Genomic DNA, 12,324 nt, shown 5'->3' on the forward strand with positions numbered 1-12,324 from the left:
TATTTCGTTATTGGACGATGACGCGTTAAACTACTAAAATAAGATGTATATGCCAGTTACAAGATTTAAGAAACCTTTCAGAAATAATATTACTACCATACTAGTGATTAAGGTCATGTGAACATCATACAAATTAATAAAACTAAGATTCAATGTGTGCATGATTTCATATATGGTCGGTAGATGAAAGATAAACCTTGAAGTCATCATATTTATCCATGAAAAAATTGGTACTTTACGTGAAAAATATTAATATGGAAGCAATGACATTTGACATAGCATCAATACAGTAATTTGTCAATGTAAGATGAATTGTTCAAATTCAATGTGGTTGTTGACTCCGATGCTACATAATTTTTCTGCCAAACACTATTTATCAAATCAAATAAGGTTTATTTTTACCATAAACGTCTTTTAAGTGGGGTGACTTCCATTCATCTCTCAACTTCTCTATGCCTCTCTCACTCCTACACGCACGTAAATATAATAGACTACTACCCTTTTCAAGAAAATTTTGTACCTTGCTTTGGAATATTAAACGGTCGTACAGGGACAGATGCCATTGGATCGAACGGCAGTCTGAGCCCAATCTCTATTTTCGATGGATACTCTCACGTTTTGTCAGATTTCTTTTAAAAAAAGATCAAACTACATTAATAATTAGGGAACCACATTTGCGACCATACCGTTTCATAATGCTTGCGTGCCCCTCATTATGTCAATTTTGTTTTCTGGACTCGACCAGGAGATATAATTGGATGCACTAGAGTCCTTGGATTAAATTAGAATTCAGTGTGCGAAAGTTACGCACATTAACATTCTAATAAATTATTGAAATGCTAAAATCTCATTCTTACTTGATTACTTGCTTTATAAATTGTTTAAAAACCACTTAAAATTTGGATACATCAGAGGAAAAATCAGTGAAAATAGAAAGAGAAGATGAAGCAGTGTAATTATTATTTTTATCTATAAAAAGTATAGATAACTAGATGAGTTTCATGTGAAGTTCATATTGTTAGCGATATTATATTAGAGTTTTTAAAGATTTTTTTTATAGAATATTATCCTATCTCAAAGACGATTATGATATTACTGTTGATTATCTATATCAATCAAGATCGCATGAATATCTCCTTTAATTGTTCATGTCTTGATCATATATGTTATTTTAAGAAATTTTTTCATAAAGCCTATAAATAGGTTGGTGTAATCTTTATAATGATATAATGAAATACACATAAATTGCTCAGCTTATTATTCCGCATTATTACATCTTATATGGTATTAGAACCTTTGTTCTTGTGGAAACCTAAGTGCACCTAGTGCACTTTGCATCTGATGTGGTACACCCACCTAATAAATCCATCCCCATCATTGCCACTCAATAGTGTTCACTTCGTATATACAAGTCTCATTTGAGATAGCACTTAATCGAGTCCTTTCTATAATAGTCGTGTTTCGATTCTAATCGTACTAATCGCATCATCTAGTCAAGCTTTTTCATGGAGATGGCTTTCTTTTGATGCTAGCCACATAGGCTGATCCTAGTAACTATTTTCCAAGCCAGTCATATAGGCTGTGTCGTTTAGTTACTATTTTGCAAGCCAGTTGTATTGACCAGCCACAAAAACTGTGTCGCTTAGTTACTATCTTGCAAGCCAACCACGTCAGTCATTTGTTGTTTTCCTTTTGATTCACAACCTTTTGCGCATTGCTTCGAGAAGCTGACACCAATATTAGGCTCGTCACCCTCAGATGAGCCATACTTGGAATACGTTGCCTTACACACCACTGATCCTAATGCTTGTGATGTCGTCAGAGAAACAAGTTTTCGTGGCAACATTAATTTAAATTCCAATTGACTTCTTTGATCTCATCTTGAGTTTGAGAGAGATGTTAGCGACATTATATTAGAGATTCTAAAGATTTTCTAAAGAATATTATCTATTTTTTAGAAACAATTATGATATTACTGTTAATTATCTATGTCAATCAAGATTGCTTGAAGAATTCATCTCATAAACCTTATAAGTATACTGATGTAATCTTTATAATGATTTATCGAAATACACACAAATTCCTCAACTTACTCCTCTGCATTATTACATTTAACTCATGTAATCTACATAAGGGTACTTGTGGGTTGAATAATTATGTGCTATATAGCTAAGGAATTTAATGAATATTATAGCAATGCATAATGTCAGATCATACTAACCAAATCATTATTTGTAATTGCAATTCGAACATGAAATTGCGCAATATGCTTAAAAGAACAGGAATTTGATTCGAGTCATTACCATTCTACCTGATTCTCTCGGCTTTATCGCTTTAATTCACAAAAAATGAGGTCACTTCATTAAACCATAGCCAAAAACTTCATCCCAGAAAAAAAAAATGTATATCGGTCATCATAAAGATGGTAATTTAATTGAATCCAGCAAGCTTAAAGTTAAATGCACAATCATCTCGTGCCCTTTCATTTACAGAAACTGTTTGTGTCTCGCCACTGAAGATAAGATGATGCAAGCTAGGCTTTTTCTAGGCAATTGTGAGCCATAATTGGAGATGGGTGCAATTTCTGATGAGCAGGGTTAAAGATAAGGCAGAGATAGAAGTGATCTTCAGAGATGGTCTAAGTTAAACACTTTGCGGAACACAATTTTGGATGTGTCTGACATGGGTATCATTAGGGAAAAAAATTACAATTTGAGCAAAAAATCTTTGGATTAACTTAAAATAAGACCGAACTCAACTAAGAGCCAGATTTACCACCTCCGTTTTGCCTCAGTCACATGCTCCCCTCGTCGAACAATATGTTTCACCGAGAAACAATATCGAGTCTTAATCCTGACTATTTACCTTTGCCTTTATCGGCAATCGAAATCGACTTAAATCAGATTGTTAGGCTCAAAAGAACATAATGCAGAATAAATTGTAGATGCATTATATATTTTTTTCATGAGGGAAGTAGTATATCTTCAGACCAAAAAAACCAAAAACTAGCGTATATCATAATTATGGAATTAGTCCAGCTGTGAATAATCGATGCACTGCGACAAATTCGTTCATATGTAGTATCCTCTAATCGAGATTTCTAAATGATTCATCTTGGTGGTCTGATATTTCATCAGCCAGCTTTCAGAAACTTGATTGTGAGTTAGCTGCATATTTCCTCTGATCAGTTCTTCAAGTTGCACAAACATATATTAGACAGCAAAAGGTGCACTGCATAGCAGAAAGCACTGCATGTCAAGAAAATAGTATAAAAAATGAAGTTAATTAATCTATTATACTCTTAACCTATGAATTACTGCTCGCTGCACTAACTCATCCTTCATTCATTCGATATTGGTATGTCTCTTGCATTCATTTCTTTGTTCATTCTTAAAGATAGACTAGTTGATAAAATCACTTGATTAGAAGACCATAACTTGATTTTATTACAGGATGCAGGAAAGATCGATTCGCATAAATAAATACAATTAAGGTACATAAAGAATAATAGCTTTTATTATCATATACATTAGAAATTTTTTTGTTTGCTTTGTGTGAGGTTTTGTAGGATTAATGCCAACTATTCAAAAAGCTTAAATTATTAGGTGAAAGTGTAGTTTTAATATTTAATAACCCCCTCATGCGTAGGTTGAATCAAAGCATAAAAATATATAATTCGGGAGGCAAATAGGTGTAGTTGAATATTTAACACTTTTAAAGGGTAAAAGCACTTGCCATTTCTAACTGGCTTGGTACATTGCAAGGTTTAATTAGCCTCCTCCCTCTAGACATTTTCATATTCATAGAAGGCCTGCACTTTTAATAATTATTCAAATCTTGTCCATACTTTAAAATGATCATCAAATATCTAACCTTGTATGTAGTTTCGATTACGGCCTCGAGATTTCCTTCATACTTTCACAGGTAAGTTGTACTCAACCAAATTGCATATCATTTTTAAAAAATGACCTTTAGGGCTTGCAATATAGGGTAACATATATAGCACTTGTTTGTTAGCCAAAACTAACGTGTTTACTATATAAATCAATTTTTTTCCTTATTAAATAGTAGATACGGAGCTTTGGTGCTAACATCACTTTATAAGAAATAGAACGAGCATCAAATGTTAAAGCAGTGTAACGATGTGCCAAGTTTTATTGAAAATATATATAGATAACATGTCATTAAAAATACTTTAATTCTATGAGTTCTTACTAGAGCGAAATAACTATAAACTAATTAGAAGAAATGATTTTAAATACTTAAGGAAAAGAAATATTTGAATAAGACAATCCTAATATCATTGACCAATCTTGAGCTAAAATGGAGCTTGTGAATGAAGAGAGTGATGTAGATATTATATACAACTAGTTCATATGAGTGGTATCAGGGTGTTTGTGCGAGATTGTGGTATCAGGGTGAAGAGTGAGTGATGTAGAAATGATATACAATTGGTTCATATGAGTGGTATTGGGGTGTTTGTGCTTGGAGTTTTATGATAAAACGGTTATCTCTGAGGCACTCTAAAGGCAAGGTTGGCCCCTTGTTTATAAATTGGTTGGAAGCTGATGCCGCTATTTTGATGAGGCCAAGGTAAGCTGAAACCACTTGTTGTATTGAAGTGTTTTGTATGCCTCACTTAAGGGACTGGATGCCTACGTTAAACCCTGGATGCCTACATTAAACTCGATATGGTATGATCTAATGTGAGGAAATGATGTGCCATACTATTTTTGGGAACAATTTTTACAATGAAGGTTGGCTTGGTGTTTTCGGCTCACCAATGACTTTGAGCTACTTCACAACTAAGAATCCGTTGGCTTTTGACAAATGGTATTATAGCCGGATCCATTTAGTAGGTGGATGATTCGAGGAAAGCCTGTGGTTTGCCCAATTGTTCTTGGAGGGGTGGGGGGGAGTGATCGTTGGGATTAAGAGGGCTTGGAGGAGGTGTGACTCTCGTCAAGCTTTCAAGATTGGTAATAGGTAGGACAGAAAGGACCCAAATTACTCACCAAATAGGGAAAACATTCGTGGATTAATTGGTGAATCTCCAGAGGGGGTTTGCTATCATGTTTCCAACAAGGAGAGAAACCTCCATTGGTTTGCCAAGATCATGGGAAGCTTAGTAGGCAAAAGAAGGTGTCGTTGAAGGAGTGTAGTTGCTTGGAGATGTTACACTTGTTAAAGAGAGCACAAGCAACTACAACTTTGATTAGGGGGAAGCCACCAATGGAGTGGAGTGGCCTATTCTATAGGGCAAGCATTGGCCATTATGTAAGTTCTAAGCGAGTGGCATTAATGGTTGTTAAATGTAAGAAAGCGACAAAGTAGCCTACAATGAGGGCATTGTGGAATTGGGTCAGGAAGAATGTCACGAACTGGATTCTCTCATACGTTGTGAGCTAAAAGAGCAGAGCTTGTGGCATTGGGGTGAAGAATGAGTGGTGTGGAAGTGGTGATTTAGCTTGTTTGTAGGAGTGGTATCATGGCATTTGCACTAAGAGTTCTAAGATAGAATAATTAGAATTTTGTGAAGTTCTAAATGCGGGGTTGGTCTTCCACGTACAAACTAGTTGAGAGCTGATGTCGCTTCCATGGTAGGTTAAAACTAGTTATTGTACTGAAGTATTCTATATATCTCACTCGAGGGAGAATACTCGAATTAAATTGGGTGTGGTGTGATCAAGCGTGGGAATACAATTTGCCATACTATTCTTAAGAATAATTTTTAAATGAAGTTTGGCCTGGTATTCTCGGCGCACTAGACATGGCTTGGGCTATTTAGCATGTGGTAGTGGCACCATTAGTAGAGACTAGTGTGCCATAACCACATGCATGTACAAGCGAGGGTATAACCAAATCGATCTCCGGTAGAGATTAGACAAAAGAATGGTCAAGATCACCGTCAAAGTGTTTTGAAATTCATCTCAATACTCTAAGGGGGACATTGATAAAAATTAAAAAGTTAGGGGCAACTTGCAACATGTGCCAAAATTTAGGATGTAAAATATAATTCGTTATTTGTTGTTGCATAGATTTGTCCTCCATAAAGAGCAACTTAGTCATGTGATAAGCACATGGTCGGAGCTCAAACTTAATAATGATCGGAATAAATGAAATGGAGCATTACAACTGATTTCAAGACTGTGGGGAATGTTGCAAAAACTGAAAAGTCATGGGGCAACTTGCAAAATCTAGGACAAAAATGTCATTCGCCTGAATTTGCTTGGTCTATTGCTTTGAACAAAATGAGGGAAAAGGAGCGCACGCGATGGCATCTAAATGTGTCTCTACACAAATATAAATGGCAAAAAAGTGCGTTATTTTAGGGTAAAAGTACTAAAGACAATCTCAACCCTAATGTAGCAAGTCCAAATAATGAACCTCGCAAAACAAAGAGTCAGATTGTTAAATGATCTTAGGGGCAATACGTCATAGAAGTGAAATGATGACACAGACGACACTACCAAATACAAATATGGTATTAGATTGAGACAAAAACAATTAAAGAGAGTAACTGAACCCAGAAACCCTAATTTATCAGCCAAAAATAAACCGAACCAGGACCCCTGAAGCCCATCCATGGCTCAGGTAAGTGGGAATAATTCCTGTTGTCTCTGTGTCCGAAAAGAACAATTAAAAAGAGGGGGCAGTCGATGCCCAACACGGGATTGATCCATTTCATTATCGAACGCAAATAATCTTCCTATTTGATCAAATTCTCTGTACTCACAATCCGTATTAGTAACTTATTAATGCGTTCGGTTATTACTTGTTTGGGCTTCTACAATATAAAATAATTAGAAAACCAAAAGAATATGCAGAAAAAAAGGAGAGAAGGTGCAAACACTGAATTGGGGTTGGAGCGCAAACACTGAATTGGGGTTGGAGCTAACTTATTGAAACTTCCTCCTTTTTTATGGTTCAGTCAAAAACTATTGTAAACAAATCTTGCACCTCCTCCTTACGTGAGAGAGAGAGAGAGAGAGAGAGAGAGAGGCATCCTAGGAGTGAGGTGGTGGTCGCCGATCTCAAGGCCATTGTCCTTCTATTCAATTGTATTTTAATTTCTCTCTTTTTTTGCAATTGTTTAGTGAAATATTATTTTAGTTCCAGTGTTTGTCAGTGCATTTTGCAACGCACGCCATATGAAGCAAAGAGAAAGAAGAGCGAAGAGTGCTGTTGCTGTTGTTCTTGCCTCCTTGAGCTTGAGTTCATACCAAGAAACCCAACAAAAGGGGAAAAAAAAACACAGAGCAAGAAAGAGGGTGAGAGAGAGAGAGAAGTTGGGAACCTAAATGGTGCAAACCCAAGAAGAATGGTGAAGAAATTGAGGCAAATGTCTATGCATATGCCCACTCCAAGAAAATCTCTCTTTTTCTGCATCTTCTTCTTTCGCCCTCTTCTCTGCTCATTTCCCACCGTATCTGCAACCCAAGAAGCTTCCCTCCTCTTCGCATGGCTCAACTCATCTCCCTCACCACCTCCTCCAATCCTCTCCTCTTGGAACAGCCATGACACTTCCCCCTGCAAGTGGGCCTCCATCACATGCTCTCCTCAGGGCTTTGTCACAGAGATTAACATCCAGTCTGTCACTCTTCAGCTTCCTGTGCCCAGCAATCTCTGCTCCCTCAAGTTCTTAAAGAAGCTTGTCATTTCTGAGGTGAATCTCACCGGAACAATCCCTGATGACATAGGCGACTGCATTTCTCTGTCAGTCATTGACCTGAGCTCCAACTCTCTTGTTGGAGCCATTCCTGAGAGGATTGGCGATCTCAGGGACTTAGAGAATCTGACTCTGAATTCTAATAGGCTCACTGGGAAAATCCCAGTTGGCCTAAGCAATTGCAGAGTGTTGAAAAGCATCCTGCTTTTTGACAACAGGCTTGGTGGGTCTATTCCTCCCGAGTTGGGGAAGCTGTCAAGCCTTGAAGTCTTCAGGGCTGGAGGGAACAAGGACATTGTTGGGAAGATTCCTGAAGAGCTGGGAGATTGCACAAATTTGACAGTCCTGGGCTTGGCCGACACACAGGTCGCGGGCTCTTTGCCTCCTTCATTGGGTAAGCTCAAAAAGCTCCAAATTTTGTTCATATACACCACAATGATATCTGGCGAGATCCCTCCTCATATAGGGAATTGTTCTGAGCTTGTGGACTTGTTCCTCTATGAGAACAGCTTGTCTGGTTCTATTCCACCTGAGCTTGGCCAGCTTCAGAAGCTTGAACAGTTGTTGTTGTGGCAGAATAGTCTTGAGGGCATTATTCCAGAGGAGATTGGTAACTGTAGCAGTCTCAGGATGATTGATCTTTCTTTAAACTTTCTATCTGGGACCATACCAATGTCTCTAGGAGGGTTGTTAGGGCTTGAAGCTTTTATGATTAGCAATAACAATGTGTCCGGTTCAATACCCGCTAATCTTTCCAATGCCACGAGCCTCCAGCAATTGCAGCTTGACACAAATCAGATCTCGGGGCTAATTCCGCCCGAGCTCGGGAAGCTGTCGAGACTCAATGTGTTCTTCGCCTGGCAGAACCAGCTTGAAGGAAGCATTCCTTCGACATTGGCTTCTTGTAGTAATCTCCAAGCCCTAGATTTGTCGCACAATTCCCTGACTGGTGGGATTCCTCCGGGGCTGTTTCAGCTCAAGAATCTGACCAAAGTGCTCTTGATTTCTAATGATATTTCTGGAACAATACCTCCACAAATCGGTAATTGCAGTTCTCTGGTGCGTCTTCGGCTTGGGAACAACCGAATTTCTGGCACAATTCCTAGAGAAGTAGGAAACCTTAAGAATCTGAATTTTCTTGATTTTTATGGGAATCGTCTTTCTGGAAAGGTGCCCGATGAGCTGGGGAATGCACAGAGCTGCAAATGATAGACCTGAGCAACAACACCCTGGAAGGTCCCCTCTCCGAGTCACTATCGTCCCTCTCGGGTCTCCAAGTCTTGGATGTTTCCGTCAACAGGATCACAGGTCTAATACCTGCGAGCTTGGGACGCCTCATTTCACTAAACAAGCTTATACTCAACCAGAATTCGTTCTCAGGCTCTATTCCTTCTGCACTTGGTCTGTGTTCAGGTTTGCAGTTGCTCGATCTTAGCAGCAATGAGCTAACAGGAAGCATACCGCTGGAACTGGGCAGAATCGAGGCACTTGAGATCGCTCTTAACCTCAGCTGGAACAGCCTTACTGGGCCAATTCCAGTACAGATGTCTTCTCTGAGTAAGCTGTCGATCTTGGACCTTTCGCATAACAAGCTTCAGGGAAGTCTCAGTCCACTGGCTTCCCTCGATAATCTTGTGTCCCTCAACATCTCCTATAACAACTTCTCTGGCTATCTTCCCGATACAAAACTTTTCCGGCAACTCTCGTCCAATGATCTTGTCGGGAATGAAGGCCTTTGTTCCTTGAGCCATGCCTCTTGCTTCTTGAATGCTAGTGATGGCAAAGAAATGATGGGTAAAGTTGAAGACATCAGTCATTCACGGAAGCTGAGACTAGCAATTGCCCTGTTGATTACATTGACAGTGGCTATGGTAGTGATGGGTATATTTGCAGTTATCAGGGCCAGAAGAACGATCAAGGATGATGACGAATCGGAGTTAGGCAATTCTTGGCCATGGCAATTCACCCCTTTCCAAAAGCTGACTTTCTCAGTGGATCAGGTACTTAAATGCCTAGTGGATACCAACGTGATTGGAAAAGGTTGTTCTGGGGTTGTCTATCGAGCTGATATGGATAATGGGGAAGTGATTGCCGTGAAGAAGTTGTGGCCCACGACAAAAGCCCCTGCTAGTTCATTTGATGATGAGAAAAGTGTGGTCCGTGATTCGTTTTCAGCAGAGGTGAGAACGCTTGGCTCCATCCGTCACAAGAACATTGTGAGATTCTTGGGTTGTTGCTGGAACAGAAACACAAGATTGCTCATGTATGACTATATGCCAAACGGGAGCTTGGGTAGCCTCCTGCATGAAAGGACTGGAAATTCACTGAATTGGGAACTCCGGTACCAAATATTGATCGGGGCGGCACAAGGGCTGGCTTATTTGCACCACGACTGTGTACCTCCGATCGTTCACCGTGACATCAAAGCAAATAATATCCTCATAGGCCTTGAGTTTGAGCCATACATTGCCGATTTTGGCCTGGCCAAGCTCGTTGATGACGGTGACTTTGCCCGGTCCTCGAACACGGTTGCTGGCTCTTATGGATACATCGCTCCAGGTCAGCTTGTCTTTGTTTCTTTCCAAGCATTCAGTATTCTTTAAGCATCTGATCTGAACTTATTAAGTTTTCAAATGGCTGATACAATAGTTTCATAGTCCTTCCAGAACAGGGTAGCGCCAAAATTCTTAACATCAATGCTTTTTTGGTATTATCTGACCGCATAGTATTTATGACAGAGTATGGCTACATGATGAAGATAACGGAGAAGAGTGACGTATACAGCTATGGCGTAGTCGTATTGGAAGTCTTGACGGGGAAGCAACCTATCGATCCGACCATACCAGAGGGCCTTCACATCGTGGACTGGGTCAGGCAAAAGAGAGGGGGCACCGAATTGCTCGATCCAAACTTGCTGTCTCAGCCCGAATCTGAAGTGGAAGAGATGAGGCAAGTGTTAGGTATTGCGTTGCTGTGTGCAAATCCGTCCCCCGATGAGAGGCCAACCATGAAGGACATCGCCGTGATGCTCAAGGAGATCAAACACGAAAGAGAGGAGTTTGCCAAGGTCGACGTTCTCCTTAAGGGGTCTCAAGCGACTGAAAATCAAGGAAACTGGAAGAAAAATTGGGTCCCAGCGACCTCGTCCTCGAAGCCGACAAGCTTGTACCCTGAGAGCAATAACACGAGCTTCTCGGCTTCGTCACTACTCTACTCGTCCTCGCAATCCAATGCCAGGTTCAAGTAATGTGATGGTTGAGGCAGCAAGAGAGGTTGGGTCATCTTCATCAGTTGCTCTAGAGTTTCCTACATGTTTTGTCTGTCTGTCTCGTGTAAAGAAAAGGAGTGTCATTTGTTGGAAGTAGATGCATAAGATTTGAAATGCCAAGAGTCGATCGAGTTGGCATTTTGATGTTTCATCACATGCGAAGTAACCAATTCACTTGATTTGGTCCCTGAAAGCAAATTTGCATCGAATAGTTTCTAGACTTAATTTCCCAGATAATCTATCAAATTTGGCCAATTATGAATCATATAGAGTCTACAAACCTCACTTCAGCAAATCTTACGTTAGCATCAACTAAGAAAAGTGTTGCAGGCTTACCCCAAAAATAATAATTGCGGTCTTAGAAAAAGAAGTAACAGAAATAAATCCTTTAATAGCTGTGACCAACTGCTGAAATAATTAAAGGAAGTTGATGCAATAAAAGAATCTACTGAGAAGATCAGAGGAAAGCCACTGCAGGACTATTAAAGAGGGAACTGATTTGATGTTTAAATTCTGTGTCCTGGCCCGAAATTGAGTCAGTGACTCAGTGGGGTCCCTTGTGATGTCTGCAAATGTTCCACTTTTTATTGCTATTGTTTTATTTATTTATCTATTCATTTGCTTTTGCTTCGTTCACAAGTTGGCGTGAGAGAATTGAATATTGACCGACTTGTGTGTGAACCTTCCCTACATTTTGACTGCCATTCTGCTTTTTCGCTGCCGCTCCTTTTCGTTCCAAAAAGGAAAAAGATCATCTGGGGCTTTCAGCATGTCAAGAGGTGTCCTCGACAACGGTTTTGGATTGAAAAAAATGAAGTAATTGATATAACTAAAATTACAGAAAAATCTTTCTTTGATATGAAATAAAGATCTTTCCAATTTCTCTTATCTTTGACTAAAATGTTGAGTCCGACAAAGTCTATTTTAGTCAATCGCTTATTCTCTCTGTGTCTGCATCGTTCGTCTTCAAGGAACAACCCAAGAAGGAGATTAAGAACTTATTTGGTTCAGAAAAGTACGTTATACTTTCAATCTATTTGAGAATAAAAATGGCTAAAAAAAAATGGTTGTCTTTAGAGCAAATGATGCATTGACGGATAAATATTTTGAAGACGAAGACATTAAAGTGTTGGGGTATGGTTTGTACTCCTCATCAATAGGATGACATGGGGTCCCTCTAGGGTTCAGGGCCACCCTACGGGGATGGTGAGGTAGAGAGCTCGAGCTACTAGAAGGCTTTTATAATTTAAGCCCATATTTTATTGATAGTTCTGATTTGAGCTTAGGAATAATTATTGGGTATATATATTATCTTTCTTTTATAATTGATGAATATAATGGAGAGGTGTGGGTGTTAATTATAGTAGAATCCTCTGTCGTATGTAAC

General features: G+C 39.2%; 1 protein-coding gene across 1 annotated transcript; it reads left to right on the plus strand.

Moving 5' to 3' along the window:
- The first annotated feature begins 7,222 nt into the window (after positions 1 to 7,222).
- Positions 7,223 to 11,088, plus strand: LOC104417154 (receptor-like protein kinase 2). Its single transcript, XM_010028470.3, is given in 3 exon segments — positions 7,223 to 8,852; positions 8,855 to 10,228; positions 10,408 to 11,088. Coding segments are annotated over 3 exon segments (3,414 nt in total). The 5' UTR covers positions 7,223 to 7,321; the 3' UTR covers positions 10,917 to 11,088.
- Positions 11,089 to 12,324: the final 1,236 nt, after the last annotated feature.

The sequence above is a fragment of the Eucalyptus grandis genome, chromosome 8 (genome assembly GCF_016545825.1).
Source record: "Eucalyptus grandis isolate ANBG69807.140 chromosome 8, ASM1654582v1, whole genome shotgun sequence".
Classification (NCBI taxonomy): domain Eukaryota; kingdom Viridiplantae; phylum Streptophyta; class Magnoliopsida; order Myrtales; family Myrtaceae; genus Eucalyptus; species Eucalyptus grandis.